Source organism: Panulirus ornatus, chromosome 40 (assembly GCF_036320965.1).
Source record: "Panulirus ornatus isolate Po-2019 chromosome 40, ASM3632096v1, whole genome shotgun sequence".
NCBI classification, from domain to species: Eukaryota; Metazoa; Arthropoda; class Malacostraca; order Decapoda; family Palinuridae; genus Panulirus; species Panulirus ornatus.
The window spans coordinates 9960375-9982348 of record NC_092263.1 but is presented as its reverse complement, the minus strand read 5'-3'; the positions used below and the strand labels follow the sequence as shown (position 1 = coordinate 9982348).

Sequence of the window (21974 nt, the reverse complement as noted above, 5' to 3'; positions counted from 1 at the left end):
TTATATATTACATACATGTGTATATACATGTTTGAAAGCGTTATACATTACGGAGTGTATACACTTCGCTCTACGTTCGCTCAGAAGTATACTTGAAACCTGGGTGACCAGGTTGTCTCAAAATCCTTCGTCCATTGTGTCGTATTGTTTCACACACGAGTATGTTAAGTGGAGATTATTATGTATTTTTTATAATTATTATTTGCATATTTGACTTGATCATATTATTTATTTATGGGTTATTGGTTATTATAAGTTTCTGGAAATGTATTTTTCTTTTATTATTTCCATAATTTTCTTCGAGATCTGTCTATTATTTTGGCGTCGTGAAGCCATTGGCCGAGACGCACCAGATGGCAACGCCCATATGATGACGTAGCACGTGACGTCATGTTTCAGGACGAATCACCGTCCAGGGATTTTCTGTCGGTCGCCTTATCGCGTGCGTCGGCATCGTGACGTACGCCTGACGTCATGGTCAACGCCCCTCCCTCCCTCCCCAAAGATGTCAAGCCGCCAGCCAATCCCTGGTCGCTAACACCCGTGACGTTGTAGTTAGCGACCAATCAGCGCCTGAGGATTTCTGGAAAAAAGAAAACGAGCATGGCCGATGTCGGTGGGCAGGTGCAGTAAGGGCGTAAAGCGCATTAGGCAAGGCTGGGGGAACTGGTCATTATAGACGTAACGTGACTTCTTGACCCCGGAGGCCTGGTGAGTGGCACCTTAGTACAAGGACCACCATATTCAAGGTTGAATTGCCTCGCCTCCTCTATTCTGTGTCCCCTTATCTACACTTCGCTGGCCAGCCTCCTCTTCTTCCACTGACCCCATTTGCGTTGCCAGGAGAGAGAGAGAGAGGAGAGAGAGAGAGAGAGAGAGAGAGGAGAGAGAGAGAGAGAGATGTAGCAATTCCAGTATGAGTGAGAGCCAGCTGGCCATGGCTGGGTTTGGACGTATGGAGAGGATGAGTGAAGATGGACGCAAAGAGGATGTGTGTCCCATGTTGTGGAGGGGGGAAGGGAGAGAGATCATGGCGATGGAAGGATAGAGTGATGGGAGCTGTAGGGCATCGGGGCTCAAACATGCAGGAGGGTGAGGGGCATGATGCATGGGATAGAGTAACGTGGACCGCGATGTGGTATACGGGGGGCGACGACGTAGTGGGCTGAAAAAAAGATAAGAGCGGCGCATGGATCGACCAGGGGAAAGCATGGGGGGCTTTGCTGTGTGTTGTGTGCATTGTGTAGTAACAGACAGAGGGGTTGGGCGTGGGTGGATGAACCCATTGTTATACTGCTCTTGGCGCTAAGGGCCAATCAGAGATCACAGTGTGTGTGTGTGTGTGTGTGGTGTGTGTCCATCTTCAGGGCCAAGTCATTAGCGAGCGGCCCCGTTATTTACCCTGGCCTCTTCCTAATTAGCATAATTCAGTTTTCCCCATTCATTAACCCTGGCGGCTTCCAGAGGTGTGTGTGTGTGTGTGTGTGGTGTAGTGTGTGTGTGTGTGTATGTGTGTTGTGTGTGTGTGTGTGTGTGTGTGTGTGTGGTGTGTGTGTGTGTGTGTGTGTGTGTGTGTGTGTGTCAGGAGACAGTGTTGCCAACTCCGCGTCATTCTCCTTGGTACCTCATTGTCTCACTATTCCCTCATGTTTGACCCCTGCCATACCCACACGTCGCTCCCCCTCTATCTCTCCCTCTACAGGGGTGGTTTATCGTCCATTGGACTACTCTTTTCCTTCCTTTCCACGTCCTCTGTCTCCATTGGCCTCATATCTCACTCACTCCTCGCCTGTACTCACTCACTCACTCAGCGAGGAGTGGCCCCAGCGTGGGTAAAGGCATGATGAGTAAGGTGGGTAACGTGGATGTGGCGGTGAGTACGCCCCGTCAACTGGTCGCCCCGGGATCTCCTGGGTGGAGGGGCGTCGTCCCTCACCCCGTGGTCGGCCCCAAGGGGCGCCTTAACGATCGTTCAAGTCGTACTCTTAAGGGTCGTTCGGTCTTTTTGCAAGGGGGGACGTCTGGTGGTGGCTGAGGGTCGTGTGGTCGTTGAGTGAAGGGGAGGAGGCTTTTCCGGTCGTTCTTGAAGGTCGTTTGGTCGTGTTTAAGTCAGGGTTCTTTGGTCGTGTTCAATGGGGGTCGTACCGTTGTGCTCAAGGGTCGTACCGTTGTGCTCAAGGGTCGTACCGTTGTGCTCAAGGGTCGTACCGTCGTGCTCAAGGGTCGTCACCGTCGTGCTCATAGGTCGTGCTCCAGGGTCGTCCCCGTCAGTCCACCACCATCCCCTCCCTCTCAAATAAAAACGGCGATTTCCCATTTTCCACAGCAGGAGGAAGAAAACGGGAGGTGCGATCTTACCGTAAACTCCTCCAATCTTGGCTTAACCATGTCGTTAGGGTGACCTGCCCACTGGACTCATGAACTGAGCTGTATGTAGCTCGTCTCATGACGACGACCAATTTACTTTCATGGTTGTAATAAACGTAATTAAACGAGCAATTATGTACGATGGTGGTGTGCTATAATTTGTGATAATGATAACTGATGGTCATAACAATAGAATTATCAGTAATAATAATTCATAGTACCTTTCAGTATATGTATATGTATGTATGTATGTATGTATGTATGTATGTATGTGTGTATGTATATGTGTGGGTAGTCACATATTTACCCAATGGCGTCGTAGCTTCGTCTCTTCGATGTATATCAACTGACTGTTATATTTCTCTCTTGTGTCTCCCCTGATGATGATGATGATGTGATTATGACACGAAAGTGCACTTGGCAACTTATCCTTTTTCATTTTCCCCCAAGTGGACTCTTAGGAATATATGTATATACCCGTATATTCATCATTATATACCCCGCTTAGCCACACACACACACACACACACACACACACACACACACACACACACACACACGTACGTCAATATTTTCATAACAAACCACAAAAGTCTTTTCTGCACGAGTTACGTTTCATCTTCTTAATGGCGGCCGACAGGAACGGGATACGAAGCCTGTGTCAATATGTTAATACGAGGAGAGAGAGAGAGAGAGAGAGAGAGAGAGAGAGAGAGAGAGAGAGAGAGAGAGAGAGAGAGAGGCTTCACCCATTCACACACACACACACACACACTTTCGTTAACAATTACATATTTTATCTCTTGAATAATCATTTATGCATTATTGACATTCGAAGATAATATTATCCTACGATAAAGAGATAAGAATTTGAATTAAAGTTTCAGGAATATATATATATATATATATATATATATATATATATATATATATATATATATTATATATATATATATATCGAGACTGGTGTGAGTCCCACCGCTCCTTGAGAATATGTTTATGTTTTGACAGACGAATGTTATATATGTATATATATATATATATATATATATATATATATATATATATATATATATATATATTATAACATAGTCTTTGTTGTGTTTGCCCCCCAAAAAAACATTTTTCGTCCATCTACAATCATCTCTGGTGGTCATTTACCCTGGTAGCCAGCGGCGACCTAGGTTTTGAGACGGGTTGTGATACCCGTCTTGACGAGAGATGATGAAAATATAACGATATATAACGATATAATGTCCGTGTGTTGTGTCGGTACGGACCCGGGCCGCCATTACTGGACGCGCTCCGGGTAAATAACTTCTCTCGTGACATTTCATTACTTTGTGTATTTTTTTTACCGATTAAATCAGCGGTTGGATGCATTTCTCCGCAGGATTAATACGGAGATATGTCAAGGTTTAATGCCAGTTTGTGGTTCGCATGTTTAACGAGCCGAGGTAATGGTTATAAGCGAGAAATGTTTTCATGGAAATGTTATCTCGTCGAGCACTTGACCCGTATAGAAGATGGCGCCGAAGATTCGCCTCAAGGTCCATGATGATTTTCAGGAGTCGACCTCATGCCTTATTTATTCCTCTTAAAATTGTATAATTACGAAATATATGTATAGAAATCTCACATAGATAAGTCGTATAATGAGCTATATCGATCATTATACTGGTGAACTGCGCTGGAGGATGATAATTGTTGAATTTAGTTACCATAGTTAGCGAAATTCTGGAAGCTTCCTGAAAACACGAGGGATGGTGGTGGTGGCCGCGTCCGGATCTGTCCCTGATTGACCACGACTTCATTCTGCCGACGACTTACACTCGCCGAAGTCGCAGCCTCAGTGATGACGTCACATAACTATTATAGGACGTCATATTTTGGTGTTTGAATACATAAGAGAAATTAATTCACTGTACAATGTGGACAGACATTTTGAAGAACTACTGGGCAAAGATTTCAGGGATGCGAACACTCATTATGTCGATAAAATGCAACACAATACCGAATCGCGATATATATATATATATATATATATATATATATATATATATATATATATTGCATGCGCACTTCAACAGCCAGGATCGAACCCAGGACCCCTGTTTGGGCAGGCGGGAGCGCTACCGCTAGGCTATGGTCGCCCCCAATTAAAAATAGACCATTTGAATAACTGTGTCGTCCATTATTAAACGAAAACAAAACAGGAAATTATTTTTTTTCTCTGGTCTTGTTGTTTCACCAGTTCGTGACACGTCATTACATAACCACGGCTCTCCGTCCCCTTAGCTGCTCGCTCTTTTAAACGGACATATTTTATCTGTATTTCTTTTCTACTCCGTTTGAAATTATTGGAAATTTCTGGAATTGTCTCTGAAATTGCCTATTTGGATAGGGGGGGGAGATGGGGGTCCACCTCCCTTGTGTTGTGTGTGTGTGTGTGTGTGTGTGTGTGTCGTACCGTCGTGTTCAAGGGTCGTACCGTCGTGCTCAAGGGTCGTACCGTCGTGTTCAAGGGTCGTACCGTCGTGTTCAAGGGTCTTACCGTCGTGTCAAGGGTCGTACGTCGTGTTCAGGGTCTCACCGTCGTGTTCAGGGTCGCACCGTCGTGTTCAAGGGTCGTACCGTCGTGTTCAAGGGTCGTACCGTCGTGTTCAAGGGTCGTACCGTCGTGTTCAAGGGTCGTACCGCGTGTCAAGGGTCTTACCGTCGTGTCAAGGGTCGTACCGTCGTGTTCAAGGTCGCACCTCGTTCAAGGGTCGTACGTCGTCGTGTCAAGGGTCGTACCGTCGTGTGTTCAAGGGTCGTACGTCGGTGTTCAAGGGTCGTACCGTCGTGTGTTCAAGGGTCGTACCGTCGTGTGTTCAAGGGTCGTACCGTCGTGTTCAAGGGTCGTACCGTCGTGTTCAAGGGTCGTACCGTCGTGTGTTCAAGGGTCGTACCGTCGTGTGTTCAAGGGTCGTACCGTCGTGTGTCAAGGTCGTACGTCGTGTTCAAGGGTCGTACCGTCGTGTTCAAGGGTCGTACCGTCGTGTGTTCAAGGGTCGTACCGTCGTGTGCTCAAGGGTCGTACCGTCGTGTGTTCAAGGGTCGTACTATTTCCTACAGTGTCACAGTATATAACCCATAATTACTGTTATAATACAGTAATAATTAACTTTATTGAGTTCCAGTTACGCTGGCAGTTATTTGTTATTAATCATTTATCATCCTCAGAGGTAATTACTGGCCTGTAGCAGAGGTAATTACTGGCCTGTAGCGTAGGTAATTACTGTCCTGTAGCAGAGGTAATTACTGGCCTGTACAAGTAATATGGCCTGTACGTAGTAATTACTGTCCTGTGCCGAGGTAATTACTGCCTGTAGCAGAGGTAATTACTGTCTGTGCAAGGTAATTACTGTCCTGTAGCAGAGGTAATTACTGTCCTGTAGCAGAGGTAATTACTGGCCTGTAGCGTAGGTAATTACTGTCCTGTAGCAGAGGTAATTACTGCCTGTAGCGTAGGTAATTACTGGACTGTAGCAGAGGTAATTACTGTCCTGTAGCAGAGGTAATTACTGGACTGTAGCAGAGGTAATTACTGTCCTGTAGCAGAGGTAATTACTGTCCTGTAGCAGAGGTAATTACTGTCCTGTAGCAGAGGTAATTACTGGACTGTAGCAGAGGTAATTACTGTCCTGTAGCAGAGGTATTACTTGTCCTGTAGCAGAGGTAATTACTGGACTGTAGCAGAGGTAATTACTGTCCTGTGCAGAGGTAATACTGTCCTGTGCAGAGGTAATTACTGGCCTGAAGAGAGGTAATTACTGGACTGTAGCAGAGGTAATTACTGTCCTGTAGCAGAGGTAATTACTGTCTGTAGCAAGGTAATTATGGACTGTTAGGAGAGGTAATTCTGGCCTGTAGCGTAGGTAATTACTGCCTGTAGCAGAGGTAATTATGCTGTGCGGTTCGCTGTAGCGAGGTAATTTACTGGCCTGTAGCAGAGGTAATTACTGTCGCTGTATGCGAATGGTTGTAAGTTACTGGTACGTAGCCAGCAGGTAATTACTGTCCTGTAAGCCGGGAGGTAATTACTGGACTTCAGGTACTGTCGTAGAGGTAATTACTGTCCTGTTAGCAGAGTAATTACTGTCCTGTACAGAGGTAATTACTGTCCTGTAGAGGAGGTAATTACTGGCCTGAAGGAGAGGTAATTAACTGGACTGTACAGAGGTAATTACTGTCCTGTAGCAGAGGTAATTACTGTCCTGTAGCAGAGGTAATTACTGGACTGTAGGAGAGGTAATTACTGGCCTGTAGCAGTGGTAATTACTGTCCTGTAGCAGAGGTAATTACTGTCCTGTACAGAGGTAATTACTGCCCTGTAGCGTAGGTAATTACTGGACTGTAGCGAGGTAATTACTGTCCTGTAGCAGAGGTAAATTACTGCTGTAGCAGAGGTAATTACTGTCCGTGAGAGGTACTGTCTGTGCAGAGGTAATTACTGGACTGTACAGAGGTAATTACTGTCTGTAGCAGAGGTAATTACTGTCCTGTAGAAGGTATTACTTCTGTAGCAGAGGTAATTATGGCCTGAGAGGTAATTACTGGACTGTGTAGAGGTAATTACTGTCCTGTAGCGTAGGTAATTACTGTCCTGTAGCAGAGGTAATTACTGTCCTGTAGCAGAGGTAATTACTGGCCTGTAGCGAGGTAATTACTGCCTGTAGCGTAGTAATTACTGTCCTGTAGCAGAGGTAATTACTGGCTGTAGCAGAGGTAATTACTGGCCTGTAGCGTAGGTATTCTGTCCTGTACAGAGGTAATTACTGCCTGTAGCGAGGTAATTACTGTCTGTAGCAGGGTAATTACTGCCTGTAGCGTAGGAATTATGGACTGTAGCAGAGGTAATTACTGTCCTGTAGCAGAGGTAATTACTGGACTGTAGCAGAGGTAATTACTGTCCTGTAGCAGAGGTAATACTGTCCTGTAGCAAGGTAATTACTGTCCTGTAGCAGAGGTAATTACTGGACTGTAGCAGAGGTAATTACTGTCCTGTAGCAGAGGTAATTACTGTCCTGTAGCAGAGGTAATTACTGGACTGTAGCAGAGGTAATTACTGTCCTGTAGCAGAGGTAATTACTGGACTGTAGCAGAGGTAATTACTGTCCTGTAGCAGAGGTAATTACTGTCCTGTAGCAGAGGTAATTACTGTCCTGTAGCAGAGGTAATTACTGGCCTGAAGGAGAGGTAATTACTGGACTGTAGCAGAGGTAATTACTGTCCTGTAGCAGAGGTAATTACTGTCCTGTAGCAGAGGTAATTACTGGACTGTAGGAGAGGTAATTACTGTCCTGTAGCAGAGGTAATTACTGTCCTGTAGCAGAGGTAATTACTGGACTGTAGCAGAGGTAATTACTGTCCTGTAGCAGAGGTAATTACTGTCCTGTAGCAGAGGTAATTACTGGACTGTAGGAGAGGTAATTACTGTCCTGTAGCAGAGGTAATTACTGTCCTGTAGCAGAGGTAATTACTGTCCTGTAGCAGAGGTAATTACTGGACTGTAGCAGAGGTAATTACTGTCCTGTAGCAGAGGTAATTACTGGACTGTAGGAGAGGTAATTACTGTCCTGTAGCAGAGGTAATTACTGGACTGTAGCAGAGGTAATTACTGGACTGTAGCAGAGGTAATTACTGTCCTGTAGCAGAGGTAATTACTGGACTGTAGGAGAGGTAATTACTGTCCTGTAGCAGAGGTAATTACTGGACTGTAGCAGAGGTAATTACTGGCCTGTAGCGTAGGTAATTACTGTCCTGTAGGAGAGGTAATTACTGTCTTAGCATAGGTAATTACTGTCCTCTAGCGTAGGTAATTACTGTCCTGTAGCAGAGGTAATTACTGGACTGTAGCAGAGGTAATTACTGTCTTAGCATAGGTAATTCCTGTCCTATAGCGTAAGTAATTACTGTCCTGTAGCAGAGGTAATTACTGTCTTAGCGTAGGTAATTACTGGCCTATAGCGTAGGTAATTACTGTCCTATAGCGTAGGTAATTACTGTCCTGTAGCAGAGGTAATTACTGTCTTATAGCGTAGGTAATTACTGGACTGTAGCGTAGGTAATTACTGGACTGTAGCGTAGGTAATTACTGTCCTATAGCGTATGTAATTACCGGCCCGGGACGTATGTAATTACTGCCCTATAACCAGGATGATTACAAACGTATAACATTATTTTCCCCCACCAGACCCCAGGGCGCGAGTTAAACGTGTCACCTTCCAGAACATGGTAACGAGATTTTCGACCTTGTTACCCTGGATATAATAGCCTATTTCTGCCCTTGTTAAAGCGTAGGAGGGGAGGGGAGGGGGTCGCCTATTTCCGAGCCTATCATGTAGAGGAACACCTATTTCTGAGCCTATTAAATGGTGAATCACCTATTTCTGAGCCTATTAATGGTGTGTCACCTATTTCTGAGCCTATTAATGGTGTGTCACCTATTTCTGAGCCTATTAAATGGTGAATCACCTATTTCTGAGCCTATTAAATGGCGAGTGTCACCTATTTCTGAGCCTATTAAATGGTGGGTGTCACCTATTTCTGAGCCTATTAAATGGTGAGTGTCACCTATTTCTGAGCCTATTAAATGGTGAGTGTCACCTATTTCTGAGCCTATTAAATGATGAATGTCACCTATTTCTGAGCCTATTCTGTAGAGTGTCACCTATTTCTGAGCCTATTAAATGGTGAATGTCACCTATTTCTGAGCCTATTAAATGGTGAGTGTCACCTATTTCTGAGCCTATTAATGGTGTGTCACCTATTTCTGAGCCTATTAATGGTGTGTCACCTATTTCTGAGCCTATTAAATGGTGAATCACCTATTTCTGAGCCTATTAATGGTGTGTCACCTATTTCTGAGCCTATTAAATGGTGAATGTCACCTATTTCTGAGCCTATTAAATGGCGAGTGTCACCTATTTCTGAGCCTATTAATGGTGAGAGTCACCTATTTCTGAGCCTATTAAATGGTGAGTGTCACCTATTTCTGAGCCTATTAAATGGTGAATCACCTATTTCTGAGCCTATTAAATGGCGAGTGTCACCTATTTCTGAGCCTATTAAATGGTGGGTGTCACCTATTTCTGAGCCTATTAAATGGTGAGTGTCACCTATTTCTGAGCCTATTAAATGGTGAGTGTCACCTATTTCTGAGCCTATTAAATGATGAATGTCACCTATTTCTGAGCCTATTCTGTAGAGTGTCACCTATTTCTGAGCCTATTAAATGGTGAATGTCACCTATTTCTGAGCCTATTAAATGGTGAGTGTCACCTATTTCTGAGCCTATTAATGGTGAGAGTCACCTATTTCTGAGCCTATTAAATGGTGAATGTCACCTATTTCTGAGCCTATTAAATGGCGAGTGTCACCTATTTCTGAGCCTATTAATGGTGAGAGTCACCTATTTCTGAGCCTATTAAATGGTGAGTGTCACCTATTTCTGAGCCTATTAAATGGTGGGTGTCACCTATTTCTGAGCCTATTAAATGATGAGTGTCACCTATTTCTGAGCCTATTAATGGTGAGTGTCACCTATTTCTGAGCCTATTAAATGGTGAATGTCACCTATTTCTGAGCCTATTAAATGATGAGTGTCACCTATTTCTGAGCCTATTAAATGGTGAATGTCACTTATTTCTGAGCCTATTAAATGGTGAATGTCACCTATTTCTGAGCCTATTATGTCGTGAGTACACCTATTTTTGCCCCTATTAGATGGTAAGTATAGGCTATTTCCCCCACCCATTATACAGTGAGGATAATCTATTTCCGCGCCCATTGTATGGTGGGTATCACCTATTTCTCCACCCATTATATAGTATCACCCATTTCCCCCACCCATTATATAGTGAATATCACCTATTTCCGAGCCCAATTTATCTCCCGTGTCTGTGAAAAACAAAAAAAAAGACCCCACCAGCACAAGTCTCGCCCATTGTACCACGCATCACCCTGCCCCATTACGGCACACGACGATCACGTGATCACAGGTCAGGTCAGGTCACGACCTCATGCCCCCCCTTCACCCCCCCCCCCGAACGTGTCCTGCAGTCAGCGACGTCTTTATATCCGGGGAGTTCGAGTCGGGGCCCCGGGGTATAAGCGGAGGTCGCTAGCGGTGTCCCGATTAAGCGGGGCGGACACCAGGCCGGTCTATTAAGCGGTGTCCAGATTAAGCGGGGTCGATACCGGGTTGGGCTATTAAGCGGTGTCCAGATTAAGCGGGGCCGACACCGGGTTTGGACTATTAAGCGGTGTCCAGATTAAGCGGAGCCGACACCGTGTTGGTCTATTAAGCGGTGTCCAGATTAAGCGGGGCCGACACCGGGTTTGGGCTATTAAGCAGTGTCCAGATTAAGCGGGGCCGACACCGGGTTTGGACTATTAAGCGGTGTCCAGATTAAGCGGAGCCGACACCGTGTTGGTCTATTAAGCGGTGTCCAGATTAAGCGGAGCCGACACCGTGTTGGTCTATTAAGCGGTGTCCAGATTAAGCGGAGCCGACACCGTGTTGGTCTATTAAACGGTGTGCCGATTAAGCGGGTCCGACACCGGGCCGGTAAAGCGAGGGAGGGCGGGGGGAGGGAGCGGTATAGCGTGCGTTATAAGCGGGGGTCACTGTGACCCACGTCCCGGTTAAACGGAAGGTGTGTTTGTAATAAGCGGGTTTATTATGGCATCTCCAACACCGCAGCCTTGTTGTCTCCAACACAACCCTCTCTCCAACACTCTGCGTTCAGCGTTATCATACCCCAACACAAACGTTCTCTCCAACACTCCCGCACACAGTATCTTCTCTCCAACACTACGTTCTCTCTCCAACACTCCCGCACACAGTATGTTCTCTCCAACACTACGTTCTCTCCAACGTTCGGCGCACAGCCCCTCCTACTATCGCCAACACAACCTTCTCTCCAACACCGCAGCGCAGAACTTCCCCATCATCTCAACCTCCTCACTAGGATCCCCCACACAACCTTATCACCAACACAACCCCTTCTCCAACACCCCCTTCTCCCTACTCTTTCCTCTCCAACACCCCCTTCTCCCCCACTCTTTCCTCTCCAACACCCCCTTCTCCCCCACTCTTTCCTCTCCAACACCCCCCTTCTCCCCCAGTCTTTCCTTTCCAACACACCTTTCTCCCCCACTCTTTCCTCTCCAACACCTCCTCCTCCTCCCCCACAATTTCCTCCCCACGTCTCCTGCAGCCCCCCCCCCCCCCCCGGGCCCCACAGTGCTAATGCTTCAGTAAATAGAATTTTTTTGGTGCCAGTCTTGCCCCGACCTTCCTGTGTGATGCGCCATTCTTACCTTCACGTGAACCAAATATATATGTATATATATATATATATATATATATATATATATATATATATATATATATATATATATATATATATATATAATGTGTGTTTGTGGGTGTATATGTATATGTGTGTGTGTGTGTGTGTATGTGTGTGTGTGTTTATGTGTGTGTGTGTGTGTGTGTGTATGTGTGTATGTGTGTGTGTGTTTATGTGTGTATGTGTGTCTGTGTAATTTCACACTTCATCGCCGTGTCTTGCGTTAGCGAGGTAGCGCTAGGAAAAGACAACAAAGGCCCCATTCGTTCACACTCAGTCTCTAGCTGTCGTGTAATCATGCACCGAAACCACAGCTCCCTTTCCACATCCAGGCCCTACACAGCTTTCCATGGTTTACCCCAGACGCTTCACATGCCCTGGTTCAATCCACTGACAGCACGTCAACCCCGGTATACCACATCGATCCAATTCACTCTATTCCTTGCCTTCCTTTCACCCTCCTGCATGTTCAGGCCCCGATCACACAAAATCTTTTTCACTCCATCTTTCCAAGGCTCGTCTTGGGCAATCACATGTTTACCCAATGACGTCGTAGCTTCGTGTCTTCGATGTATATCAACTGACTGTTATATTTCTCTCTTGTGTCTCCCCTAATGATGATGATGTGATTATGACACGAAAGTGCACTTGGCAACTTGTCCTGTTTCATTTTCCCCAAGTGGACTCATAGGAATATATATATATATATATATATATATATATATATATATATTTTATATATTATATATATATATATATTTTATATATTGAGAAATACATGGACTAGATTAGATCTTGAGGGCGAACGAAGGTCATGAGAGAGAGAGAGAGAGAGAGAGAGAGAGAGAGAGAGAGAGAGAGAGAGAGAGCATCACTTTGCCACACCGTCACCAATTTCAAAGGAATTGGTATAATAGGGTGGGTGTGGGGTGGGTGTGTGGGATGTGGGTGGGGTGGGTTAGTGTGGGTGTGTGGGTGTGGGTGTGTGTGGGGGGGAGTTTTCTATGTGACGTAGGGAAGGAATGTCGGCGGGAGGGGGAGGTGTGTGGGGGAGGGGAGGGGTGTGGGGGAGGGGAGGGGTGTGGGTGGGGGAGGTGGAATGTGATTGGAAATCATTACAGTGATCCACGTTGCCCACCCCCAGGTGGAGGGGGCTGGGGGCAGGGGAGTCAGCCACGTCCTGTGCTGACTGACTGACTGACTGACTGACTAAATGACTAACTGACTGACTGAGTGACTGACTGACTGAATGACTAACTGACTGACTGAGTGACTGACTGGCTGAATGACTAACTGACTGACTGGCTGACTGAGTGACTGACTGGCTGGCTGACTGAGTGACTGACTGACTGACTGAATGACTAACTGACTGACTGAGTGACTGAGTGACTGAATGACTAACTGACTGACTGAGTGACTGACTGACTGAATGACTAACTGACTGACTGGCTGACTGAGTGACTGACTGGCTGGCTGACTGAGTGACTGACTGACTGACTGAATGACTAACTGACTGACTGAGTGACTGAGTGACTGAATGACTAACTGACTGACTGAGTGACTGAGTGACTGAATGACTAACTGACTGACTGAGTGACTGACTGACTGAATGACTAACTGACTGACTGGCTGACTGAGTGACTGACTGGCTGGCTGACTGAGTGACTGACTGACTGACTGAATGACTAACTGACTGACTGACTGACTGAGTGACTGAGGGTGAGGGTAAGGTGGAGCAGACTTACCTGGGGCTTCTCGCGTGGAGGGCGTGTCGTCGGTGGAGGGAATGCTGGAGGGCAGAGTGGAGGGAGCGAGGCCAGGCGCGGGGGAGGCCGGCACCACCACCGCGACCATCGCCATCATGTTGCCACGCACACACACGCACGCACACGCACACACGAACACACGAACACGAACACACAGAGGTGTTGGTGCTACGCCGGGTGGTGCTCCGTGTTGTTATTGCTGCAGTTCGCTGATGATGAACTCCTCACTGGCGCCAGCTGGTGCACGTACACACACACGTGCGCGCGCACGCAGGAGGTTCGAACGTGGGTCACGTTGTTGTGATGATGAGGAAGGGAGGGAAGGGCGTGGCGCAGAGGCGCTTCGTTAATGCGCTCCTCGCCGTTGCTGGGTACTGTGTAGTTTATGACGTGGGTGCACGTGGGCGGGCGTGGGCTGCGGCCACTGCGCGTGCGCACACAGAGACACACACACACACACACACCCCAGGGGGTGTTCCAGAAAGTCCGTTATCACCCCGGGGGAGCAGCGAGGGAGGGAAGGAAGGAGGGAGGGAGGGAAGGAGGGAGGGAAGGAGGGAGGGAAGGAACGAGGGAGGGAGGGAGATGCAGCTGGTGCACCCCGCTCCTGCTGCTGTACGAGCCGGCGCTCGGGGAGAGAGACGGGGAGACGGGGAGAGAGAGACAGGGAGAGGGACGGGGAGAGAGAGAGACGGGGAGAGAGAGACGGAGAGAGAGACGGGGAGAGGGACGGGGAGAGAGAGACGGAGAGAGAGACGGGGAGAGGGACGGGGAGAGAGAGACGGGGAGAGAGAGACGGAGAGAGAGACGGGGAGAGAGACGGGGAGAGAGAGACGGGGAGAGGGACGGGGAGAGAGACGGGGAGAGAGATGGGGAGACGGGGGAGTGTAGTGGGGAGTAATAGTGTTAGTAAGTGTCTGTGGCGCGCGGGTAGACAGACAGACACAGACAGGCAGACAGGCAGTTCACATGAAGTTAACGACACAATTGTTGATCCAGCGCAGTTTGAGGAAGCGGTAGCGCATGTACTGCGCGTAGTACGACCGCGAGAACTTGAAGACGGAGCGCAGTCTGCGGTTCATCCTACACAGGTTACGTCTCAAGACCTGCTGGCGCTTCACCTCACCCCCAACACTACTCTCCTTCTCCAACACTTCTGGTGGTGGTGGTGGTGGCTGGTGTTGGAGTTGGTCAGTGCCAGGCAGTGTCGTGCCAGACGACGACTCCTTCCTCACGACTCCTGCTGGGGAGGTCGTCGTCCCCCCTGCTGCCTCCCTGCTGGTGGTGGAGTGGTGGTGATGGTGGTGATGGTGTTGGCGGTGATGGTGGTGATGGTGTTGGTGAGGACCGCGCTCTTCCATCCTGCCAGCTGGAACCCCGGCAGGCGACTGCTGGTGGTGGTGGGGGGGCGCAGTGGCCCGCCCCAGGCCCACTGCGCCGGTCACCTCCTCCTCCACCACCACGCCTCCCTCCTCCTCCTCCACCACCACCACGCCTCCCTCCTCCTCCTCCACCACCACCACGCCTCCCTCCTCCTCCTCCTCCACCACGCCTCCCTCCTCCTCCACCACGCCTCCCTCCTCCACCACCACGCCTCCCTCCTCCACCACCACGCCTCCCTCCTCCTCCTCCTCCACCACCACGCCTCCCTCCTCCTCCTCCACCACCACGCACGGGCCCCGCCCCAGCCCTCACGCACGGCCCAGGGGGGGCGGGGGGGACCATCACCATCACCTAACACGAACGTCTTCTCCCTCACTGTGTCCTCCCTCACGTCTCCACCCACCACACACCCACCCACCACACACCCACCCACCACACACACCCTGCCCCACCCACCACACACCCACCACACACCCACCCACCCACCCTGCCCCACCCACCACACACCCACCACACACCCACCCACCACACACACACACCACACACCCACCCACCACACACCCACCCTGCCCCACCCACCACACACACCACCACACACCCACCCACCACACACACCCACCACACACACCCACCACACACCCACCCACCACACACCCACACACACCCACCACCACCACCCACCACCACACACACACCACACACCCACCCACCACACACCCACCACACCACCCACCCACCACACCACCCACCACACAACACACACCACACACCCACCCACCACACACACCACTCACCCACCCTGCCCCACCCACCACACCACCCACCACCACACACACACACCACCACCACCCCCCACACACCCACCACACACCCCCCCTGCCCCACCCACCCACACCACCCACCACACACCCACCCCCCACACACACACACCACACACCCACCCACCACACACCCACCCACCACACACCCATCACACACCCACCCCACCACACACCCACCACACACCCACCCACACACACACACCCCCACACACCCACCCACCAACACCCACCACACACCACCCACACACCCACCCTGCCCCACCCACCACACCCCACCCACCACACACACACACCACACACCCACCCACCACACACCCACCACACACCCACCACCACACACCCACCACACACCACCCACCACACACCCACCACAACCCACCCACCACACACCACCCACCACACACACACCACACCCCCACCCACCACACACCCACCACACACCCACCCACCACACACCCACCACACACCCACCCACCACACACCCACCACACACCCACCCACCACACACCCACCACACACCCACCACACACCACCCACCACACACCCACCACACACACACCCACCACACACCCACCACACACATAAACCCCGCCCTTACACCCTCTCCGCCCACGCACACATACACACACACACACACCTCCGCCCACATACCCTCTCCTCCGCCACACACACACACACACACACACACACACACACACACACCTCAACCCCGCCCACACACAGTGTCACCCCCCCCCAACACCTCTGTCCGCCGCCCACACACCCTCACCTCCGCCCACACACACACACACACACACACACACACACACACACACACACACACACACACACCTTTGTTTCACCGCCCACACACCAACTCATTCCCGCCCCTCACACCGTCTCATTCCCGCCCACACACACACCGTCTCATTCCCGCCCCCACGCCCGCCGCCCACACGCCCTCTATCTCCTGTGTTCCTACGTTTCTTGTGATCTTGGATCATACCTTGCTGTGCCTCGTTCCCCTGCCTCTCACACTCCCCATGCCTCTCATTCCTCTCTCTCTATCATACCTACAACTCCCATTCCTCTCCCCATCATACCTCCCTCCCCCCATCCTGTTGTTGTCATGCCAGTCATTCTTCCGTGTCATCTTGCCCACGTACCACCAGCCGGGCCAAACCCATCACTTCCCGCATGCCAGTCATTCCCTACGTGTTCACGTGTTCGGGACATTCCCAAACCATTCCCCCACATCTGCTCTGGTGGTGTTGCTGTACTCACACTTGTCATGCATGAGTTCACTCCTCTTTCATCACTCCAACCTGTTATCATCATCATCACACCAGTCATTCCTCTAATGTCAGTCTCACACCAGTCATTCCCCAGCTGTTAATCTTATGCTACAAAACATGGAAATAAGCGGTGGACGACCCCTTCACTGTTGTCAGAACACACGTGGTCAGCCTCTGGTGTCAGTAAACGTCACGTAGTATTATCAGAACACACGTGGTCAGCCTCTGGTGTCAGTAAAGGTCACGTAGTGTTGTCAGAACACACGGGGTCAGCCTCTGGTGTCAGTAAAGATCATGCAGTGTTATCAGAACACACGTGGTCAGCCTCTGGCGTCAGGGAGGCCACGTAGTGTTGTCAGGAGACACGACACGTGGTCATGGGACTTCCGGTGTCAGTATATATGATACACATAAATTAACTTGTATTTTCTCAAGTGCTTGACTTACTTAACTGTTAAGTGTTTCCCTTGTTCAAACCTGCAACTTTGACCTGAAAAATTAATGAAAATCATAGTTAGGTTATTAACCTGACAGTGTTACCAACAGCAGCGATACCAGTCAGACCCCTCCAGCAGTGTTGCCAGGGATAGCAGGCTGCAGTGTTGCTAACGGTAGCCATCTGCAGTCTTGCAAACGATAGCCAAATGCAGTGTTACAAACGGTAGCCAGCTGCAGTGGTACAAACGATAGCCATCTACAGTATTGCAAACGATAGCCAAAATTAGTGTTACAAACGATAGCCATCTGCAGTGTTACAAACGATAGCCAAATGCAGTGCTACAAACGATAGCCAAATGCAGTGTTACAAACGATAGCCATCTACAGTATTGCAAACGATAACCAAAATTAGTGTTACAAACGATAGCCATCTGCAGTGTTACAAACGATAGCCAAATGCAGTGCTACAAACGATAGCCAAGTGCAGTGTTACAAACGACAGCCAACTGCAGTGCTACAAACGGTAGCCAACTGCAGTGTTACCATTGACAACCAGCAGGTTGCAGTGTTACAAATGATAACCAACCGCAGCTTTACCTTTAAATAACAGGTTGCAGTATTGCCAATGTTGGTCAACCGCTGTGTTACGTGATAGGTTACAGTGTTACCAACGCTAGCCAACTACAGTGTTCCAAGCATCGGCTATCGGCAGTGTTGCCACAGTAAAAAAGAAAAACTATGTCTAGCGTTACCAGTAAAAGTTCTATGAAGTGTCCATGTAAGATAACATGCGCAGTGTTGTAAGTTGAGACCCTGTCCAGTATTACCAAGGGAAATCCTAAGCAGAGTTACCAGTAGAAACCATACCCAACGTTGCCAGTAGAAACCTTGTGTAGTTTTCCGAGTAGATACCACGTACAGTGTTACCAGTAAAAGGCCATGTGCAATATTACCAGTTAAACCCGCCTCCAGTATTACCACACTGGTGACGTGGCCTGGTGTAGGTAGTGTTCATGGAAGCGACCTTACACTTACACCTACACCATGAGTCCTCTGACTACACACACATACTCACACATACATACATACACACACATATGCATACATACATACACACATACATACATACATACATACATACATACATACATACATATACAAAGGCATAAGCTAGGATGTGTGTGTATGTATGTATGTGTATGTATGTATGTGTGTATGTATGTATGTATGTATGTATGTATGTGTGTGTATGTATGTATGTGTGTGTATGTATGTGTGTGTGTGTGTGTGTGTGTGTGTGTGTGTGTGTGTGTGTGTTATGACCCATTTGTTCAATACGTGGTGGAGTGTGTGGTGTGGTGTGGTGGGGGGTTGAATGTTCTACACCTGTGTGTACCAAACATGAACATTTTCACCCATCATAGAACATGTTATACATGTGTGTATGTTGAACACGACCAGTCTGCTCCCCGTCCTCCACAACTGTTATACTATAACATGCCATGTTCTCTTGTTCTCCGGTTGTTCTATCCTCACATCTCTCTATGAACTAACTGTTCACTCTCTTACGTCACTAACTGTTCACTCTCTTACGTCACTAACTGTTCACTCACTTACGTCACTAACTGTTCACTCTCTTACGTCACTAACTGTTCACTCACGTCACTAACTTCACTCTCTTACGTCACTAACTGTTCACTCACTTACGTCACTAACTGTTCACTCTCTTACGTCGCTAACTGTTCACTCTCTTACGTCACTAACTGTTCACTCTCTTACGTCACTAACTGTTCACTCACTTACGTCACTAACTGTTCACTCTCTTACGTCACTAACTGTTCACTCTCTTACGTCACTAACTGTTCACTCTCTTACGTCACTAACTGTTCACTCACTTACGTCACTAACTGTTCACTCTCTTACGTCACTAACTGTTCACTCTCTTACGTCACTAACTGTTCACTCTCTTACGTCACTAACTGTTCACTCTCTTACGTCATCAAGATGGTTTTAATGGCCATTAGAAGAAGAAAATGGTGATTAGGTCACCCTTGACTCTTCTCTCTTCCATGGCTGGACGTGTTTCAAGCCCAGGTCCTCCGGATCCCAGTGGCTCCTCCCAACCCCAGAGAATTATCCCAGGTTATATCCCTGACCCCCAGATAATGACCCCAGATCCTTGTGATCCCAAAGTATTGCTCGAATACCTTCTAAACCCCAAACTATGATCCCAGGTCCCATGATCCCAGGTCCCATGATCCCAGGTCCCATGATCCCAGGTCCCATGATCCCAGGACCCATGATCCCAGGACCCATGATCCCAGGACCCATGATCCCAGGTCCCATGATCCCAGGACCCATGATCCCAGGTCCCATGATCCCAGGTCCCATGATCCCAGGACCCATGATCCCAGGTCCCATGATCCCAGGACCCATGATCCCAGGTCCCATGATCCCAGGTCCCATGATCCCAGGACCCATGATCCCAGGACCATGATCCCAGGACCCATGATCCCAGGTCCCATGATCCCAGGACCCATGATCCCAGGTCCATGATCCAGGACCCATGATCCCAGGTTCCATGATCCAGGTCCCATGATCCCAGGTCCCATGATCCCAGGTCCCATGATCCCAGGACCCATGATCCCAGGTCCCATGATCCCAGGTCCCATGCTCCTAGAGCATTCATTACCCCTAGGTCCCTTGACCCCCCAGAGAATTATCCCCAGGTCCCCAGAACCCAGAGGATCACCCTATCCCCCCTTAACCCCAGAGAATCACAACCAGGACCTCCATATCCTGGGGAATGACTAAGTACCAGGTCCCTCTTCACAACCCCCCTTAACCCCAGAGAATTACCCCCCACACACACAGGTCCGCTGACCACCCCCCACACCCCCAGAGAACCAGGTGACACACCCCCAGAGACCCAGGCGCGTAAGACGATCAATAACCGAACGTGCACAACCAGGGTTGTGATCAATATAGAGTCGTGTTCAGCGTGCCTCTGTGAACACCTCCTCCTCCTCCGTCTTCAAGGTTGTGATGATGACGTCACGGGTTGTATTTACGTTGTTTACAACGCTCTGGGTTGTAAACAACTGACACACAACACACACACACGCACAGTGAATGACTTACGCTTCTTCCTCTTGTAAACATTATACATTAAAATGGTCGACTTGCGGGTAAAAAAAATTTTAAACGAGCATTTACATACTTGTAAAACATTTTAAACGGTTATTTAAATGCTTGTGGGTAAAAGAATTTAAACGAGCATTTAGATACTTCTAAAAAAATTTAAACGAGTATTTAAATGCTTGCGGGTAAAAGAATTTAAACGAGCATTTAAAAGCTTGTTGAATATATTAAACGAGTATCTAAACTTGTAAAACATTTTAAACGAGTATTTAAACTTGTAAAACATTTAAATGCTTGCAAGTAACACATTTTAAACGAGCATTTAAATGCTTGCAAGTAACACATTTTAAACGAGCATTTAAATGCTTGCAAGTAACACATTTTAAACGAGCATTTAAATGCTTGCGAGTAACACATTTTAAACGAGCATTTAAATTTTGTCTTCTACTACGAATACAGATTGTAATTAACCAGAGGTGGTTAATGGAAGGGTTAATTAAGTCCCACAAGGAAGGGATGATGGAGAAGTGATCAATAAATGTAATTAATTGTTTATTATCGAGTAAATGTAAGTCATTGTTTATTATTGAATAAATGTAAATAATTGTTTGTTATTGAATAAATGTAAATAATTGTTTGTTATTGAATAAATGTAAATAATTGTTTGTTATTGAATAAATGTAAATAATTGTTTATTATTGAATAAATGTAAGTCATTGTTTATTATTGAATAATAATAATAATAATAATAATAATAATAATAAGTGGAATAAATTATTGGTTTGGTGTTGGTGAGTGGAAGGCCTGGCCTGGCCCACTGCGGTACGACCCCGTGGTGTCCACTTGCCGTTTGGCCTTTGACGACCCTTAAGGGCTGACACCGTTATACCCAAGGGTCGTACTGCCTGCCCCACTCTCACTAACCACGTGTACACTCCCTATTTACTCTCACTAACCACGTGTACACTCTCCCTATCTGCTCTCACTAACCACTTGTACACTCTCCCTAACCACGTGTACACTCTCCCTATCTGCTCTCACTAACCACGTGTACACACTCCCTATCTGCTCTCACTAACCACGTGTACACACTCCCTATCTGCTCTCACTAACCACGTGTACACTCTCCCTATCTGCTCTCACTAACCACGTGTACACTCTCCCTATCTGCTCTCACTAACCACGTGTACACACTCCCTATCTGCTCTCACTAACCACGTGTACACTCTCCCTATCTGCTCTCACTAACCACGTGTACACACTCCCTATCTACCACACTCCCTATCTACTCTCACTAACCACGTGTACACTTTCCCTATCTACTCTCACCCAGCCCCGGGGTCGCCATGCAGTCCCCTCCCTGCATGTGTCCCCCCCCCCCAA

General features: G+C 48.2%; 1 protein-coding gene across 1 annotated transcript in view; it reads right to left on the bottom strand.

Annotated features, from left to right (window-relative positions):
- LOC139761506 (synaptotagmin-11-like) overlaps positions 1-13628 on the bottom strand; it is a 42464-nt gene extending 28836 nt beyond the window's left edge. Inside the window, 1 exon segment of the mRNA XM_071685770.1 lies at positions 13514-13628. Within this exon segment, the coding sequence (XP_071541871.1) occupies positions 13514-13628 (115 nt within the window).
- Between the last annotated feature and the right edge of the window lie 8346 nt (positions 13629-21974).